At 32.8% G+C, this 20093-nt stretch overlaps 1 protein-coding gene across 1 annotated transcript in view; it reads right to left on the bottom strand.

The window, feature by feature from the left end:
• Positions 1-1454, bottom strand: part of LOC129231286 (protein tumorous imaginal discs, mitochondrial-like) — a 44659-nt gene extending 43205 nt beyond the window's left edge. Inside the window, exons 1-2 of the mRNA XM_054865574.1 lie at positions 1176-1454; positions 858-991 (exon numbers count right to left, since the gene is read on the bottom strand). Coding sequence (XP_054721549.1) covers positions 858-991; positions 1176-1323 — 282 coding nt within the window. The 5' untranslated portion in view covers positions 1324-1454. The remainder of the gene's footprint in view (positions 1-857; positions 992-1175) is intronic.
• Positions 1455-20093: the final 18639 nt, after the last annotated feature.

A 20093-nucleotide genomic window follows, 5' to 3' on the forward strand; every position in this document is an offset into this window, starting at 1 on the left:
TTTATGCAAGTGTCATAGATCTTTAAAAGCCATTGCATATACTAGCAATACTTTTTCATACAGCACCAATTTTAAGTAAAAGCTGTTAAAAGTACAAAAACAGTGAATAAAAAAGTTCATTAACGGAAAATAATTTTAGAATTGTATTTTAACAAGTCTACATAATGAATATTATTAACAATCAATGACACAATCACCGAAAACTCAGAGTGAGGGAAAAAAATTGGGAGGTGGGAAGGAAGGTTTAACATAACAGACAATACCAGGTTTACAATTTTTGCACAATAAAGGAATTCCAGTATATAACCGAAACTTAATCATCCCTGTCAACATCAAAAATTCAAATCTGTATGATTTTCTCCCAAAATAACATTCAAATATTGCACTATAGAGGCGGAAATACTGCCAAGCAGGTAAAAGTATGGAAATATTTTCCAATCAAGTTAAGGTTTTATGGCAGAGAATATTTTATTCAGAAATAATAGCAAAAAAAATAAACTAATGTATAATTTAACTACTTACAGCCTAATTTTATTTTAAATGCTACCGTGCAGCATTGCAACATGCAATCCTTGCAGCACGAACAATATGACACCTCCCTCCCCCCCCCCCCCCCGTTTAGGTGGGCAAGGCTGTTAGAATTAACTAAATACTAAAAGAAAAACATTGACATGTGAAATTAGGGGAATATTAAAGAACAGGTATGCAAATAACAACTGATGTTTTGTATTTTTAATTTAAACTGTGTCATGCCTTAAATTAGAAACTTTAAATTGAACACAAACCACATGCTCTTTCAAACACTTAAATCACCCTTAAAAATCACTAAGAATGAAAAAAAAGTACACAATTCATACTTCATAGTATGCTTTTTTTATTTCCTTTTGACTTGAGTTCTTAGATATTCCTAAAATTGAGTAGTAATCTTTGGCATTAGCAATTGAAGACGAATGTATTGTTCGCAGAAAGCACTTCGGAGAAGCTTTAACAACTGGAATAGAGCATAAAATCAAATAATTACTTCAAGCGTTAGAAATTTTCAGGCAAAGTTATGTTAAACCAATGAAAAATTGTGAAACGATAAAACGCAGTTTTATATGCAATGAAAGGATTTAAAAAAAAAAAAATGCAACAATGAAAAAATTCTAATAATAATAGTTTAAAATACTCCATACGGCTTGGATTTAAATTAAAGTTTGTTTGTTTGACAACAGAAAAATAACGATGTAATACAGCTTTTCTTGGAAACCCATCTTCACCTAACTTCATAAGAAACAAAAACAATCTCAGATTTTGGGATCGAAAACTCGAATATACGGCCATAGTAATTGTTTCGATGGTGTAATGATTTTAAAAAATACATAACATCAACTAAAGAAATGTTATTAAATAATATAAATGCATTTCACATAGTTATAAAACCACGAAAGAAACTTTTCTCGCATGTGTTTTGGTTTAAGCGATTACGATTATTTTTGAAATGAAAACTGATGTGCTTGCGGTTACAGCTCTAAACGAAAGAAAATATCAGGAGCAAAGATGGAGTGGCAAACCAAGCCACATCTTTCAGCCATCAAGGCAAAACGGACCCTATTCACCTGACGTCACTTTGGGTACAAAACGCAGGCAGTGCATTGTGGGAGCTGTAGTCGACCAAAAATTCGGTACTACGGCGTATAATAACCCTTGCTTTTATGCGGCTTATAAACTCTTCTTTCTATTTAAAAAAAAGAGAGCTTTTGAAAGTTTTTAACTAAGAAACGTTGGAAAAGAATGATGAACGATGCATTTAATACGAAATACTCTCTTTATAATTGTATTTTCATGGTTTTAAGCCTCTTTAGTTCCTTAGAAACATGATGAAAACTCATTCTCTTTTTACTTTCCCCTTTTCTCAGTATTTTTCATGCAGTCATAAGTCTGTATAAGCCCAAAGCATGTTCATGATGCATACGAAGTCCAGTTATCCTTAAATAAAACAAGTTTTTATAGCACTACTAACACTGCGTAGTTGATCAAAATACTAGCAGACCGACAGCTGACGGGACCATTGCCAAACTGTAAATAGAATACATTGCAAATTAATGTCAGGCCCGGAAAACAAAAGGGAAGTGGTTAAAATGCCTTCTCGCCAAGCACCGAATTTGAACTGAAGGTTGGTACTTTGGCGTGATTTCGGTCGAAGGTTCGAAATATTGTAGGTTTGCTGTATGAAACGAAGCACGTTGTTGCATTCTGGCATGTGTGCATAAAAATGTACATTTTGTAGTGGTAAATATTAGTGTTTTTATGTAATTAAATTGAATGCATGTGTCTATGTGCAAAGGGCAAAAGATTTATTCTTCTCTGAACTACCGGAAGAAGCATAAAATAATATTCTAAGAAGTTGGAAGTTTATTTATATAACAGTAAGTGGTTTTCTTATGCATTATTAAAAGTGTTATTCAGGGTTTACTTGCTTATGAATTATGAAAATACTGAATCAGTTCATGAAATTCTGTGTGTTTAATTTACATCTGTTTCTTTTTCTACTATTTTGCTAAATGTTCTTAGTAATAATGCTAAATGAACTCGAGAAACATGCAATCCTTACACGTTTATTGAATCCACATTGGGTCTAAAACTCATGCAAGAATGTCAAAACCACACACTGAAACTAATCTGCGACGGACTCTCACGAATTTCATCAAATTGCATTCTGAATCGGTGAAAGATACCATTTGTACTGTGATATTAATGCCATTCTGCTTATTCAATTTAGAATATTTGCTTTCATTGTCACAAAAAAAATGAAGAATTTGAGAAAGTTGTGAGAAAAAAAAACCCAACATGATATGTAAAATGTAAATATTCTATGAGTTGGAAGTTTAGGATTGCCCCACATTTTTTTTGTAGCATCTTTGATATTGTGGATTTGAGAAGTCAGAGTCATTTTCGTAGATTTCTGCTGGTTGAATCTGTGTGCATTCAAATGCTTGTGTGCTTAGCATTATTTGTAAAAAGTATTCTATATGAGTAAACAGTATGAAAAGAGAACTGCCACGAAATATTCACAGACTGCTAAATATGGATTGAGAGATGATTTGCATCTCATAACTTGATACGTAAAACTGACATTGATTAACCACAAAGAACGTATAAACATGCCTTTAGGAACACCCGATAGGACTAAAAAAAAAGAATTTTCATAACTTGACACTGCACAAGTCGTATATTCAATAACTTAAACCTTACAAGTGACCGATAATGTCTCATGCGACAGATATACAAGCACATATAGACGTAATGACAAAACTTATAGAAATGGATTTGGGAACTGTCAAAATGCAGGCTTGTTAACATACACATTTGCATACTTAAATACATACACAGAATTTTCTTTTTTTTTTCGAAATTCGTTTAAAGGTAATTAAAAGAAATTTATTCTGAAATTTTAGTGATAATATTTTTTGTGAAGACAATGGTTCCTCTTTACATGAGGAAGTAAAAGTGCTCCTTACGACATCAAAAAGTCTGAAATTTTAATCTGGAAATATTTCTGGATAATCCAAGTTTTCAGTAATCCGAGGTGGCGTTAGCCCCAATTACCTCAGATTTTCGAGATTCTACTATATTTATAGTTTTTTGGTATGATTATCTGTGTGCACGAATGTTTGCTTGCTTACTAATGAAATGGATATGTATATAATTTTAATAAAAATATGTATTTTATACAACTAATGACAACATTTTTTCTTTTCTTTATGTTTGTTTTAGGACCGTGCTTCGCAATCACTTGCTGTTGGTGCAATTTCTCAGAAGAAGATTTGAAGAATTGCTGTTTCTTCTGCATATGTGTTAATACCGAATGGTTTCATGACAGTGAGATTTGGTGTGTTGTATTTCATCAATTCTTCTGTTGTGGCTTTTCAGTGGACACATAGTAGTTGTATAGAGCTGCTTCTTTTATTTGGTTTGATGTTATATTTTCACTTACCTCTGCATTAGATGACATTCCTTCTATAAGCATTTCGTAAGTATATTAGGGTAGTATAGTTGACTCGATAACTTAAAGCTCAGGGACCTTGAACAAGAGTTTGATTTTTTTGTAGTTCTTCTAATTTACAACAGATGTATGTATTAAGCTGTCCATTGTTTCTTGCAAGAGAGTCTCTCTGTATGCAGGTATAATTGCTTACTTATAAAATGTATCTGCACATTATTTCGATACAAATATGTATTTTAAACAAATAATGACTGCATTTTTTTCTTTTCTTGATGTTTGTTTTAGGACCGTGCTGTTGGTGCAATTTCTCAGAAGAAGACTTGAAGAATTGCTGTTTCTTCTGCATGTGTTAATACCGAATGGTTTCATGACAGTGAGATTTGGTGTGTTGTACTCCATCAATTCCTCTGTTGTGGCTTTTCAGTGGACACATATTAGTTGTTTAGAGCTGCTTCTTTTGTTTGGTTTGGTTTGCTTACCACTACATTAGATAAACTTGCTTTTGTATGCATATTCACAAGTGTATAAGATTACCACAGTCTACTCTTGATAATTCAAAACTAGGGAAATTGAAAGAAAATTTGAACTATTTGGAGTTTGTTTTATTTGTAGCTCTTAATTCTAAGATATGTAAATATTATTAAGCTATTTATTACTTTTTGCAGGACAGCCTCTTTGTTTGCTTACTAATAAAATATTTTTGCATAATTTTGATAAAAATACATGTTTTATGTGCAACTAATTTCTATATTTTTTCTTTTCCTGGTGTCCATTTTAGGATTGATTAGCAATCAATTGCTGTTGGTGCGATTTTGCAGAAGAAGCCTTGAAGAATTGCTGTTTTTTTTTACATGTTTTAATACCGAATTGTTATACAATAGAGAGATTTGTACTTATGTGTGCTTCATCAATTCCTCTGCTGTAGCTTTTCAGTGGACATACTTATTACTTTGTTTAGTATTGCTTCTTTTGTTTGATTTGTTTTATATTACCTTTTACTACTAATTAGATGAACTTCCTTTTTTATTACTTCCTTTTACAAAAAAGGAAGTATTGTATTCGCGAAAAAATTTTCACTCAAAAATCGCCCTTAATTTCCATTTTGCTCACCCCCAAATGAATGTTGAGTTTTTTTTTCGATTCGACCACATGCGGAAAAGTGCCTAAGAATGTATAGACACGCGAAATATCCATTTTGACCATCACCGAGGTAATTACAACGACTTTTCTCGTGACGTCTGTATGTATGTGTGTATGTGCGTATGTGCGTATGTGCGTATGTGCGTATGTATCTCGCATAACTCAAAAATGGTATGTCCTAGAAAGTTGAAATTTGGTACATAGACTTGTAGTGGGGTCTAGTTGTGCACCTCCCCTTTTGGTTGCTTTCGGATGTTCCTAAGGGGGTCTTTTGCACCTTTTTGGGGGGAAATCATTGTTAATTTCGATGTAAACTCAAGTGGCGTTATAATTTGTCGGACACTTGGCGATATATCGCCAGTCTTTTGGTCGCCAAGTTTTGTCGCCAACTTGGCGACAAATTTGGCGGAGTTTTTTTTTTTTTTTTGGTTTCAATTTGGCCATTGTTGGTGATATTTAGAGAATAAATATTGAATCACATTAAAATAGCGAATAATGGGGAAATGACATTAAATTGGAGTAAAAGGAAGTCATGTGATGCACACATCAGCTCGTTTTTATGTAAACATGTTGACTTTCTCAATATGTGAACTTCTGCCAATGGCAAGTAGGAGAAATTAGTCTTATAATTATCGTATGGTTTTCAATTTTCATTTTAAAGTTATCAACAATGAAAGAGTAAAAAAAAAAGAATCAGTTAGTATAATACTTGTTTACAATTCGATAAAATGTATAACAATATTAATAACATCAAGAATTTTGAAGAAATGTTTATTTTTCCTTAAAAATGTTTAGCTTTGTGCAAACATTATTGTATTACTTGTGTTTTTTATAGTACCTAATAGGGCCATATTTTGTTAATAAACATAGAGTATTTTAAATGAAATCTTTTTTGTTGTTTTTAATGGTAATTTTTGTGTGCTATGACAGCTATTGCAAATAGGCAGATAAATAATGATAAACTAAAAATGTATTCACGCAATTTTACTTTCTTTCAAAGTATCATATTATTTTACATAATACATATTATTCCCTGAAATTTCAGAATATATTTTGCTTATTTTATTAAATTGTCTATGACACGCAACTGGGAATAAATTGTGCTTGATGTGTGTGGTAATGCTGTCTGTTTTGTGCTTGTAGCCTCCTATATGCCTCTAAATTTTTTGCACTGATAGAATTTTTATTCTTTACTTTCATTTTATCCCTTATGGGTCGTCTACAAATGATGTCATGCTTTGAGAGGAAAGAGGGGTTTTAATTCTGAATATTTGACAAGGGGAAAGGAGGGTGTAACATGCAAGAAGAGTCATTGCATATCATGGTTTGAAATAAAGGTATTTTTGTTATGTAGTGTGACACTGGAGAGGGGATCAAATATTTAAAAAAAAATGACATCATTTATGGACAGCCTTTTGTATATATGTAGCATATCTGGAGTCAAGAAATTGAATTAAGTAACTAAAACTGAAACTATAATCCTGCATCTAATAAATGCTTTGTTAGAGTTTATAACCTAATTTTTACTTTTTCTAAGTTGCAATAAAAAAAGTATGCAAGTATACACTAAAAACTAATGCACTTAAAAATAGAAACTAAATAAGAATTTAAAACAAAATTCAGATTTTAATGTATTGTGAAAGCATAACTTAGTTAAAACAATAAAGTTATAGCTTATTCAAAATTGAGGAAGAATGGCACTTCCATTTAAAAATTGCACAGAAAAAAAAAACTTGTTACTTCTGAAAAACGTTGTTTAAACTATTCAGTTTCACTCTACATGTTCTCAACATTAAAACACTTTTTAGAAGACAAAATATTCTTAACTGCTTTAGCAATGTTAAGTAGAACATTTAAGCAAATATTAAATAGCAGTGGTCTTGAAAGTATTAATTACAAATTCATTTGAATTAACATTTAACAAATTAGTATTCTTTAATAAAAATTCTTAGGGTTATTAAGGATTTAACCATGTTCTCATTGCCAAATAAACAACCCTTCTTATTTTGTTACCTATTGTTCAAAATTTGATAAAAAGAACTAAATAACATTACCTAATTCATCAAACAAACTGACAGTTTTATCAAATACTTAAAATAATTACTTTCTGGTGAAACTACCCTTCGAAAAGGGATTGTAATTACAAAACTATAGTGTTGGCCCAACTGATGAAAAACTTTTTTTTAATTTAACTATTCATATTTCTTGAAGGAATGTCATTGCAATTTGTGCACATCATAACAATGTTACTATTTTTTGGAAGATAATTAAAGGGCTATTATTGCATTCAATAAAATCATGTTTACGTTATATAAGATGAAAAAAAAAAGGGGGGGGGGGGGGTGTTTCTCAAACCATAGAAGCCTTGAAACGTTAATTAAACGTTGTTATTTTGCAGAGAGGATTGATTTTTGTACCATGGACGTTATTTATTTTTCAACTAACCCCATTTATGGAGTTTTTTTTTTTTTTTTGACTCTTTTATACTTGGGTCAGCATTTACATTAAATTGAGCATTGGCAGAGCCGAAAGCCAGAACTCCAGAGGATTTTTAATCAACGAATAAAAGGGAAAAAAAACTGTTTAAATTTTTTCAAATGAGATAGATTTTAACAAAATAGTTGATTGCTTACTGGGAAGCAATCGCAAGTTTCCAATTCTGAAACGGAAAAGTTATGTTTCTTGATGGGAACCCCTACTGATGGTGTAAGAGGACTAAAATGGGCTTAATACAAAGTCAAAGAGGATCATGGTCACTCAGCACTTCAAGTGCTTCACTAATTTTTTTTTTTTTTGGAAACCAGGTTTTGTGTGTGTTTTCTGAGTCTGAATTGCATCTTGGCTGGTTTTAAATGGTTATTTAAATAAAATAAAAGTTTCTTCTCTCTAAGGTTTATAATTCTTTTCTTGAATTCAGAATATCCATAGTGATTTTTAAAGAATGATTAAATGACTTCTTATGAATAGTCATAATAGACCAGGAGTGAGTGCCCACCTAGTCTGTCATTGCGCAGAATGCGCCATTTAAATGGGGGGAGGAGCTGTTTTGAGGGGGTATTTTTCTCATTTGGGAAGGGGGCGATCTTTGTGATAATTTAGGGGATGGGAACCACTGTAAAGACATTGACACAGTGATGGCGCGCATCGGCTCAGGTGCGCACCCTCCTTCTACAAGATTTATAAGTGTGCCTTATCTCAGATTTACCACAATTTTTTTAAAAATTATAATGTAAAAAAACCTTGGTGAAGGAAGACATAATTGGGCATTTATAATCAGTTTTATTTTAATTTTAGATAATTACAATCGCAATTGTGGTAAAAATGCGGGATTTAGAAAAGCAAACGAAATTCTTCCGCCGATCCACGATTTTTTTTTTTTTTTTTGTCATTTTTCACTTTCCCTCGATTTTTTTCATCTTTTTTTTGAGAACGTTGATAAATTTGCAAATCCTGCCCTACAAATAGGCTGATGTTGGAAGAGGGTTTTAATAAATGGGAGACAGAAATTGTGTAAAACTCAGAAATGGACTTCAAATTGCCAAAATTTTAGAGCAGAGCGCATTACGCTCGTCTAAAAATACCTGGGGGAATCGGTAAATGCAGGCATATATGAGAGAGGGGGGGGGGGGGTCTTCGCTGCTTCTGCTGCTCTCCTCTCTCCACTGCAACGCGACTGGATTTGGGAAAATATTTAGCGAAAAATTATATATATATATTTATACATTTTCATTTGCAACTACAAAACCCCTCCCGTCTTGGAAACTTTCCAAAATTGGAAATTTTAAAACTAAATTTTAGGTTGTCTTTATGGTCATAATCGAGGAGGGGATGTGACTACCCATGAATTTGCCGATTGAGAAAGAAAGCAAATAGTCTTCGTATCCGTCTAGTATGTGTATAAGTCGTGTGCAAGTGGTGGAAGAAAAAAGAATTAAAAATATTTTGAAAATTTACGAAACATAGCAATTTTAAAATGTTTGTTTCCTTTTTCAACGATACCAAAAAGGTTTTTAAATGTTTAAAATGCTATACACAGACCCGTCATTTAGGTGATTGGAGGACATGGGCGCCCAAATGCAAAATTGTAAGGGGGCTCAGATATTTTAACCATGGTTTAGCAGGATATTTTCGCCATAGAAGCGGATTTCAGAACAGATTAGAGTCATTAAAATTTGACATTTTTAATTACTTATTCATTAATGGCTGGAGAAGAAATGTTTTTACATTTTTGCAAAGAAAAAGTATTAAAAGCAAGGAAGTTCTAATTTCTAAGGGGAGGGGTGCTCGAGCTCCCTATGATTGATCATACACAAATTTGAATTAAAAATTATCTATTTCTCAAGGAGGGGGGGGAATAGATATTAGATCACACATTCAGGGACGCCTTGAACTAAAATTTTCGGAAGCCGGAACATTCTCATTTTGCTGAATGAAATTTCAGTTTTATCGAATGATAAAATACGAATATGAGAATCGTCATAAAATAATTCCGAAAATGATTGCTGGGTCTCCGTTAAAACTTATAAAATTTACATTGCTTTGATTCTCAGACGGACCCCCTCAATGGTCGGAACCCTAGTTTCTGGGGCTTCTAGCTGACGTGGCCTTGACTGATGGGAATCTAATCCACGTCCTCCTGCCCCACACATAGAAAAGCACGATCACTTGGCTTCTGGCCCTGATTAAAACTTAGCAAGTACACTTTAAGGAAGAAATAACGTTGGTACATGTATTAATTTCCATTTGCACACGCATATAAACGAAATGAGAGTTTGTATTTGTGAATCTAGCTTTGCCTTTACAGTTCATAAGAATTTACCTTATTTGAAAATATTTTGGCAACGGCAGTTCAGAAGAAAAATTTTCATTTTTCAGAGAAACAATTTAGTTGCCAAGTGCGCGATAAATCACGCCAAATAGGGACCTGGCGAGATATCTTTCTATTGTTCGTGAAGGCAGTTTAACAACGTCCAAACAAAAGTTAGCAAATCAAAACAGAAACCTTCCAATAATATTGGTTTAATAAATTTAAATATCACTGAAGCAGTGGCGCAGCTACAGTTTCTGCGCCCAGGGCGATCCCTCAATTTGTGCTGTTTTGTTACGAAAAAGCTTATTCATTAAACGGTGAAAAATACTTAAAATAAAACTAAAACCTTAATTTCTGATTAAACGACTCTTATTTATTTCCATATTTTTCTTTCAAAAAAAAAGAGCTCATAATCTCAGGGCCGTCTCTAGTAGTTCTGCCGCCCTAGGCGATATTGACAAGTGCCGCCCCCCTTGAATAATAATAAAAATAATATTAATAACATAAAATAATAATATATTAATAAAATAAAAATAATTTTGAAGTGCTTAAAATTAATGTGAGTCTGTTAAATTCCAAACTGGGTTTTGCATATCCAAGCACTGGTCACACTTCAACTTGTCTTTTTTAACATTAAAGTAGTGCGTCTTATGGCACTGAAACAGATATACATTATAATTTTCAAAATACTTTTCAATCACACAATTTGCCACCTATAAAATTAAATTGAATTTCATTTAAATTCCGAACTATGTATTGCATATCCGAGCACTCTATTTTTTATTTATTTTTTAACATTGAAGCAGTGAATCTTATGGCGCTGAAACAGACATTCATACTTAAAAATATGTTTCAGTTTCGAAATTTGCCGCACATAAATTTGCCCCCCTAGGCGGTCGCATAGTTCGCCAACCCCAAGAGCCGGGCCTGCATAATCCCATCGAACATTTCAAAATTTATGTCCGAAATCGCAAGTTCAGGCAATTTCTAGTAACGTGAATGGAAAAAAAGGTTGGAGTTCTCTCTCGAGTTTCTTTTTTTCGAAATTGAAGTTAGTTTTAGGCTTGTCGGAGCTCCTCAAGAAAAGTTTTCCAAAACTGGAGACTGAAAGAATTTAGGCCCAAATTTCACGTAAATTGCCTATTATTGGTTATTAAAGGGGTGAAAAATTACTTGCACATATTAATATTATATATCGTTAAAAAGGGTAGAATTTTCTGCGTTCTAAGCAATTTGTTTCAATGCTCTAACTTCATTACGACGGGAGCAATTTGCGTTTTTATCTCGAACTTTTTTAGGCTTAGCTGAAATTTTGGCAATACTTTCTTCATTAAATCTGTCAATAGAAAGTGAAGGAATTGTCCCACAGTTTTATTTTTGACACCATTGGAAATAGCGACATTTTTTACTCCAGATCTAACTCGATCTGTGGTCGAAAAAATTAGCTTCTATCTTTAAAGGAAAAAAAGTTACAAGCGTTTTTAAATCAATTTCGAAATATGTCATTTTGATTCAGGTTGTCAACCATTTTATTTTCACGTTTCCATGGTTACGCTTTTTGAATCCATTGTTTATTTTCTTATTTTGCATCTGATTTCTTGAACTTATTTTCTTTCATGTTTCCATGGTTACGCTTTTAAAATCCATCTTTCGCATTTAAATTTCTTAAAAGTATTTTAATATCTGTTGTCATTGTTTGGAAGGGTAATTTTGTCTGTTTTTTTTCTTTTATTTTAGTTATTATTTAAGTTATTAAGTCATTCTTTTAATTAATTGTTGAATTTATGTCATTTCACACAATTTTTGTTCTCAAGGTAGACCGGACAAAGCCGGGCAACGCAGCTCTTAATATATAAAGATTTGAAAGCTACTGTTAATGTGATTTTATACCTTTTTGTTTGTTTTTCGAAACATTTATTATTGCCAAAGAAAAAACATCCGCTTCACTCGCAAAAGGGCTGGGTTCCTTTAGCGTGGTCGCTTGGCACGTCAGGCGCTGAGCAGTTCAGTCTAGGATTATTGTTTTAAGGGAATTCATTGTTTTGGCGATTTGTTTGGAACGAAAAGAAACTTTTGATTTGTTTTTATCCGAGTGAAATGTGCGACATTTTCTTCTTTTTTTCTGACGATGATTTTTGAATGTTTCACGGGATGTTTTTTTTTTTTTTCGTTAGACGGATGGATTATGATAGCGTGGTTGCCGGGCAAGTTTGGCGATAAACAATAGAGCTGCGGAATTATTTTTACATTTGAAAGATATTATTTGATGTCGTTTTTTGTTTATTTGGCGAAATATTTTTAAATTGCAGTAAAAACCGCTTCACTCGCTAAATAGAGTTTTAAAGCAACTGTAAATCTAATTTAATGATTTGACGAAAAGTTTCAGATTCCAAAGAAACTTAAATAGTTTTTTTTTTCTTTTTTTTGAAAAGATGTGTACGCATTTTATACAAAGAAAAACGATCATTTCACATCAGAGGGGAAGGGAGCGTCAATTTTTTTTTATTCAACGGACTTCCATTAAATTTTTAGCACGGGCATCGCTGTGCGGGTACTGCTAGTTTACTTATAAATTTAACTTCTAATAGATGTAGAGCTCAATTTGATTGAAACCGTTTTATTTATTTGTTCATTTTGTGCATGTTGTATGCTTTGAAATTGATGAAATGCGATTGTGTGGCAAGACTCAATCTGTTTAAGATAATTTAATTCGTATAATCAATGAAAGGATAAATTTGCTCGTTTATATTTATGCATATCATAAGCTCTATATTTTTCAAATTTGTAACATAGTAAGAATTAATTAATTCGCTCATAACTGGAAGGTGTTAGTGTCAATCAGTTTATCTATTCTGATGATATAAAGCTGAAGAGTTTGTTTGAACGCTCTAACCTCACAAACTGCTGATTCGAATTGAAAAATTCTTTTTGTGTTGAATAGTCCATTTATTGAGGAAGGCTATAGGCTATTAATTTGGTTTGTCGTATTATTAATTGTGATTGTTCTGTATAACCCTTTTGTTATAGTATTGTTTATTTGGCGAAACATTTTAAATTGCAGAAAAAAAACCGCTTCAGTCACCAAAGGGCAGGGTTACGGTATCGTGGTTGCTTGGCACATTAAGCGATGAACTAACTATACAGTTGAAGGATTACTTTGAGTTTCAAAACTACTGCTAATCTTTTTATGTGTTTTGACGAATAGTTTTAAATTCCAAAGAGACATCAATAGGTTTTTTGAAAAGGCGTGTATGTGTTGTAGTAGAAGAAAAATGATAATTTGGGAAAGGAGGGGGACGGACGGACTGGCGGTGGGGGGGGGGGGGGCGTGGATTTTTTTATTCAATGGACTTCCTAAAAACTTCTTAGCGCGGGCCTCACCGTGCGGGTGCTGCTAGCTTAGTATAAGATGTGTTCAGTATGTAATATACATATTTATAAATTTGCTTTCAATGCTAATTTGAAAAAAAAATATGTTTCAATAAATGTATTTAAGCGTACACTTTGGGATTGTTTTTTTTTTTTTTTAAATAATGCCAAATGTATTTTTTTCCATATTATATATATATCTACAAAAATTCGCGCCAGATGTTGACTATATTTTCCCGAAACATCACTACATAAAGGCGCTCAAAACACATTTGCCCGGCGGCGCCGATCAGGCTTGGCGCGGCCTTGCTGATACCTTAAACAATAGTTTTCAAAAAAAAAAAAAAAAAGCTCTATGCTTGTTATAAAAGTTAATGAGAGTGAAGTAAACAATCACTTAAATCCTTCAATATTTATAATAAATTAAATCATTCGTGTTCTTGAATTCTCATTTCTAATCTTTACTAGATATATTAATGTTAATCCATTACACTTTATTTTGATTTAGGTTGTTGTACTTTTCAGAATGAAACTCCAACCTTTTGTTTAAAAAAAGGTTAATATTTATTAAAAAACATAGTGTTTATAGAGTTATAAAAACAAGATAAACGATAGATACATCAATACTCTCTCGAATTTCACTACACATAAACTTCACACATAACTTCTACTAATTTGGACGAACGTCATAGAGCAAGAATATATAAATATGCATCACAAAATGTACTCCCATTATCAGTTAAGATACCAATAAATTCATCAATCTTTACAACCAAATGTGTTGTCTAAAATCTTTATAAATGCCATTATAAAACGCTGGTAAAAATTCTAATTTTTACAAAGATAGCGCCTTGAACCAACTCTGATGCAACTAAGCTGAATTTTTCGAGTGGGCGTGGGAAAACTGTGAGCGTGAGGTACCTCTACTACAAAATATGTGAGTAAAAATATAAGAGTTAAAAATATTGGTAAATACATAAGTGAGGACTTCTAAGCGGCAAAATCATATAATAAACAAAAAATGGCTAATTTTTCAGAAGCGTACACAACAAACCTTTCTAATATTAAAATTTTTCTAAAAAAATACACAACTTATTTTCGAGCAAGTAGATTTATATGTATTTCATAGCAATGTTCTTGTACATATCAGATGGGTACACATTATACTGAAGATCAAATTAAATCCAAACGAGCAATAAAAAACAATTAAAACCAACAAAATGAAAAAAAAAAAAACACATGGACATAAAAAGCTATTCATAACTAACAAGTAACATTTTATTTATTACAATATTTATTCTCATTTCTAACCTAAAATTAACAAAAAAATCTCATATAGGTTTTTTCTATTGTTTAATTCAGTGAACTGAAGTTTGTTTCCAAGTTATTTTTTGTGTTGTGTCTTTATAAGAAAAAAAAAATATTCTTGTCAACAGTAGTTGGGACATAGATGAAAAAAAAAATCAAATGAAAATAAATAGAACAATATCTGTAAGTTAAAAAGCGAAATATACAACAATACAATCGAAAATAAAAAAAATTTTCTTTGTACTTGCATCAACACCAATGTTACAAATCATTAATTACCATAGAGCAATTTAGAATAATTTAAAAATTTTTAAATTTTACCTATTTTAGCAATTAAATTAGATGATATTAAAATTAAGGTCCGGATTTGATAACATTTCAATTTTTGAATTTTTGGACTATTTTTATCGAAGTAGTATTTTTACCTCAAAAGTACAACTGAATTGTACTATTTATTTTCCAGGAAAAAAATGAACACCTGTAGATGTTTGTATTGAAAGAAGCTCTCCATTAAAATGTACTCTCTGACAAACATTATTTCCCGTTTAAAAATATCGAAAAACACTTAATAATCTAATGCAATTCTGTTTTCTTGTAATTTAGTAAAATGTAAGAAAAATATTAAAATACAAAATAAAAACAGCGTAGGTACAAACATTTCCTTCTTTAGTCTTTATTTATTCTAGCATTTCACATTTATTTTAAATTTTAATGAAATTTTACCTCAATAATTATTTTCTAATCAATATAATCTTGCCATATATATTTTAAAACAATTTGATGTAAATTTAAGAAATTTTGTTTCAGATTTAAATTTTTCTATAAATGTAAGATTATTTTTTAAAAGAGCAGTTTAGATTTTTAAGAGCATTGTAGGGATTTTTTGGTTGTCAAAATCGGGGCAGTTGAACAGTGGATCAAAGGGTCGCGAAATTTTGAAGAAAAAAACTTACAATATAGTATATTAGTTTATTAATGCACGGTTACAGCGTGTATGGAATGCAGCTTTCAAAAATTCTAAATTTTCTCATGCTAGAGGTTGCAAGTTCAACATGGACTCGATGCATTGCTAGTAGCTTATATTTTTTTCCTTTTAACAAAATTGAACTGAATTTTGTGACATAGAAAGTTGGGTGCAAACAATTTACTCTCTGGCTTCTAATTCCTTTTGAACTGTGAATCCTCTATCTGCCAGAATTGAATCGCCTGGCTCTAATTTTGCTAATAATCCACTTTGCAGAAACAGTTCCTTATCGGGAACATTTCCTTCCCAATCATCAGAAATAAATGAAATTAAACCAGCTGGTGAAATGCAAATCATAGGGTCTGGTGGGGGAAAGTGGTCAATGGGGTAAAGTGGTCAGTCGTCAAATAAATGGCTATAGCTTGGGAATAAATGTTCGAATGAATGTGAAAATTTTATTATAGAGTAGTGTAGTAAGAAACTACATTTTGAGTACAAAATTTTACAACTGGCAAAATGTTATTCGGTAAAAAAAAAATATTTTGTGTCAATATGAAAAGTTTTTAAATCTAAAGACCTCTTTTAACTTCCTTGAGAAATTTTGTTTGTTAGAATTATGAACAGATTGACTGCATAGGAAGCTTCCTACATGTCTCAAGAAATCTTACTCATTAGCAGTTAGTTGAATCTATTTTAGATAATTTTTTAGAACAATTTTAGTAAGATGGGGTAAAGTGGTCATAATATTAGGCTTAACAAGTATTGTTCTTCTAATGTCACTTAATCATTAAGTATAAGGCAGATATAAATTAAATATTAATGTCACTTAATATGTATTGTTTTTTCAGTAAATGGTGTTAAATATACGAGTATATGCGTAAGTATACGCATATGCTCGTATAGGCGCGTATATATAGACGTATTCACATAAATGCACCAATAAATACATATATGGGTATCTGCAAGTATTTTTAATCTATACAGATATACATTCGACTGTAACGTATATACTCGTTTATATATATAAACACTTATATACTCAGGTAGACACTCATATACGCATACGTACTCGAGTAGACACTTACATACAAGCATATGATATACAAGTATACAGGATGAGTTTAAACTTTTAAGCAAATTATTAAAAGGTGTTAGAGGGGAGGATAAGAAGTAAGAATCACATAAGGAAACAAACACAATACTGACGCGCTACATGCACGCAAAGTCAGAAACTGATGGATGCAAAACTGGTCAAAAATTTATTACCCAAAGACAGTTTTACACAACATTTTAGGTTTCAAGAAAATTTTAAAGCGATTGATGAAATTTGTGGCCTGCAGCTGTGATATATGTGCGTCACAATCACAAAGCACGCTCTGTTACAATAACGAGACTTTTGAAAAACTTTCATCAGCCGATGCGCCTTTGTTGCGATGCTTGTATTAGAGCTACAGGCCGTAACTTTTAACAACTGCTCTAAATATTTCTTAAAAACTAAAATCTTGGGCAAAATCATCTTTGTGTAACAAATTGGTGATTTGTTTTGCATCCATCAGTTTCTGGCATTGTGTGCATGTAGCGCGTCAGCGAAAGTAAGTTCTTTATAATTCTTTGCTTCTTATCCTCCCCTCTCACACCCCTTAGATTTTTGCCCAAGATCTTGTTTTCACTCTGTAGGCACACATGTATATAAGCTTGTATACTCGTGTATACATACATGTACTTGTGTATACACGTAAATGTACGTATATACGTCTATACAGGTATATAACCATGTTTGCACGTATACATACGTATACACGTGCTTCACAATGTTAGTAGACACGTACCCCCAAACATACACTGGATGTATCCACGAATTAACTCGTGTATACCCGTATATTTGTGTATGTACACTTATATATGCGTGTATACGTCTACTGTACACGTATACACTCATGTATGCACGTATATACTCAAGATACAAGTGCATACACTCATATGATGTTCGTTTACACACATATATACCCGTACATACACGTGACACGTATATACTCGTGTATACACGCATGCACTCCTGTAGCTTATCACGTATACATGCTTATATACACGTATATGCTTGAGTAGGCACGTGCATGCATGATATCTGATGCATACATGCATCTACTCATATATGAACGTGTTTACTAATGTTTACAGGACACGTATATACTCGTGTATACTCACATATGCTTGTGCATATACTTGTAACTATAAAAATAAGCGAAATATACAAATATTAGGGTTGTTTTTAATGGTTTTGCATCTATTTTTAACTATGACCACTTTACCCCATGCTATGACCACTTTCCCCCACCCCATGGGGTAAAGTGGTCATAAATACAAAGGGAAAAGAAAGGGTTATAATGCTACTTAAATCAATATTTATTTTCCTAAAACTCAATGTACCGTGTTCTTTAATAATGCAATGTAAAATAAAAACAAAAAAAGTTTAAGTGTTTAAAGAATTTATTGTATTTATTATTCACCTAAGTTGAAAACCTACGATTTTATGACCACTTTACCCCACCAGACCCTACATTTTATAGTGTTGTGATTTTTGTAGTACCTGAAAGTTAATTGTTTCATTTTTGGGTCGGAGGGTTTTTGAATAAAAAATTCTGTCAAGACTGCAATAACCCTACAGTTTTTGAAATCTAACATATTATGGAACACTTGTTCTTACGTTGGCCATATGCCTACACTTTTCTCTTCGTTATATACTATTTCAGTGTAGGTGGTAAAAATCCTGGACACTGTGCTTTGTCACACATCACATAGTAGTCCAAGCAGTTCTTAGGACATCCCAGTTTTCAATTTAATGAAATAAATAAATAAATTTTGTTTCATCATTTCATCTGCTGCTAAAAATAAACAAATTGTCTTGAACTAGCTACTGGTAAAACGCCGGTGAAACAATTCATTTGTTGGTCATCTTTGATATTTTTGGCACGTAATTTTGTTTCTGTTAGCCGTTTCTTTAAATTCCCACTTTCAGCTTTCAAATCGGCTTTAATATTTAACAAATGTGAAACAATATCACATTCCGTTTGTACTGCAGCTTCAACGGTTCTTGTTGCTAGCTCATCAGCTTCAGCACCCTCTTCAGTATTGGATACATTCGGTGGTCCCTAAAAATAAAAATAATTTTCAAGGTAAGCAAATTCATACAATTAGTACATTATACAAGCACACATTTCAATTTTAAGAAACTAGATTATTTTTCTTCCCTTCATTTCCAAGCACTGAAGAAAATAGTACATATATCTCTGTTGCACTCCTATGAAATCAAGATCTATATCCATTTTTATATCGGGCATAAAAGGAGGCTAGTTGATTTTGAGGAGTTTTAAGTAGTAGACTATTCATATTAATCAACGTTCCGCGATTACCCGACCCATGCAGGTTCCTCATTACCAAATGAACATTTGGTACAAAATCTTTCCGACTAATTTTCAAAATTCATTGATCTATTTGATGTTTCTCTTTGAAAGGGAAGGAATGAAAAGCTTACAGATCAGTTAGTCCAGGGGTGCCCACCTAGGGAGCGGTCTAGGAAGATTGAGCGCCGGGAACATTGGGTGCCTAGAGCATTTTGGGCGCCAGGAACTTGGGGCGCCGGGAACTTTGGGCGCCGTGCATTTTGGGCGCCGAGCACATTGTGCCCAATGTTCTGGACACCCAATGTTCCCGGCGCCCAAAATGCTAGGCGTCCAAAGTGCACGGCGCCCAATCTGCGTCGCCCAATCTTTCCATTTCGGGGTTTAAGGGTGTGACTTTGCTCCCCTGGTTTTGGGGAAGGGGGAGGGATTTTACTTTAATAAATTTTTGTTTGAAACTTTTCAATACATTTAAAATAAATTTAAAATAATGTTTTAAGAAAATGAAAGAGAAATCAATTCATGTTAAGCAAAGGACAAATTGCAATCACATAAGACCGTACACCACGATTAGTAGCGGACTGGCCCTGCGCGCCATTGGCCCGCGGGCCGGTGAATGGGCTGGCCCGCCCCTATTCGGCCTGATCACCCTCCCTCCTCTGCGCCCTCGAAGATGTGCCCCTTCAAACCTGTGCCTCTTCGTTTTTTTCTTTTTTCTATAACTAATATATAGAAGAAAGTATTGGATAAGTGCAGATTTTCGAATTTTGACGGATTCAAACGTTTTGAGGTGTGCTGAGTTCATTTCGACAATTTTTATAAAATGTCTGTGTGTGTGTCACGTATGATGTGTGTGACCAGTTTTTGTGGCCGTTCTATAGCAACCGCATGGAATCGAACGAAATTGGTACATTTATGTGCCCCTATGTGAACTTGCGCCCATTGTTTTTTGACGAGAATTCCTCCAAAGGGGGGGGGGAGTGGAGCAATGGGACTTTTTTGAGTTATGCGTGCCTGCTATTTCCCAGGAAGTAACTGGTGGAATCAAACAAAATTTGGTCCATGTGTTGCCCTTAACAAGTACAGGTGCTGATTCAATTTTGGTGTCAATCTCAAACG

This window comes from Uloborus diversus, chromosome 10 (assembly GCF_026930045.1).
Source record: "Uloborus diversus isolate 005 chromosome 10, Udiv.v.3.1, whole genome shotgun sequence".
NCBI classification, from domain to species: domain Eukaryota; kingdom Metazoa; phylum Arthropoda; class Arachnida; order Araneae; family Uloboridae; genus Uloborus; species Uloborus diversus.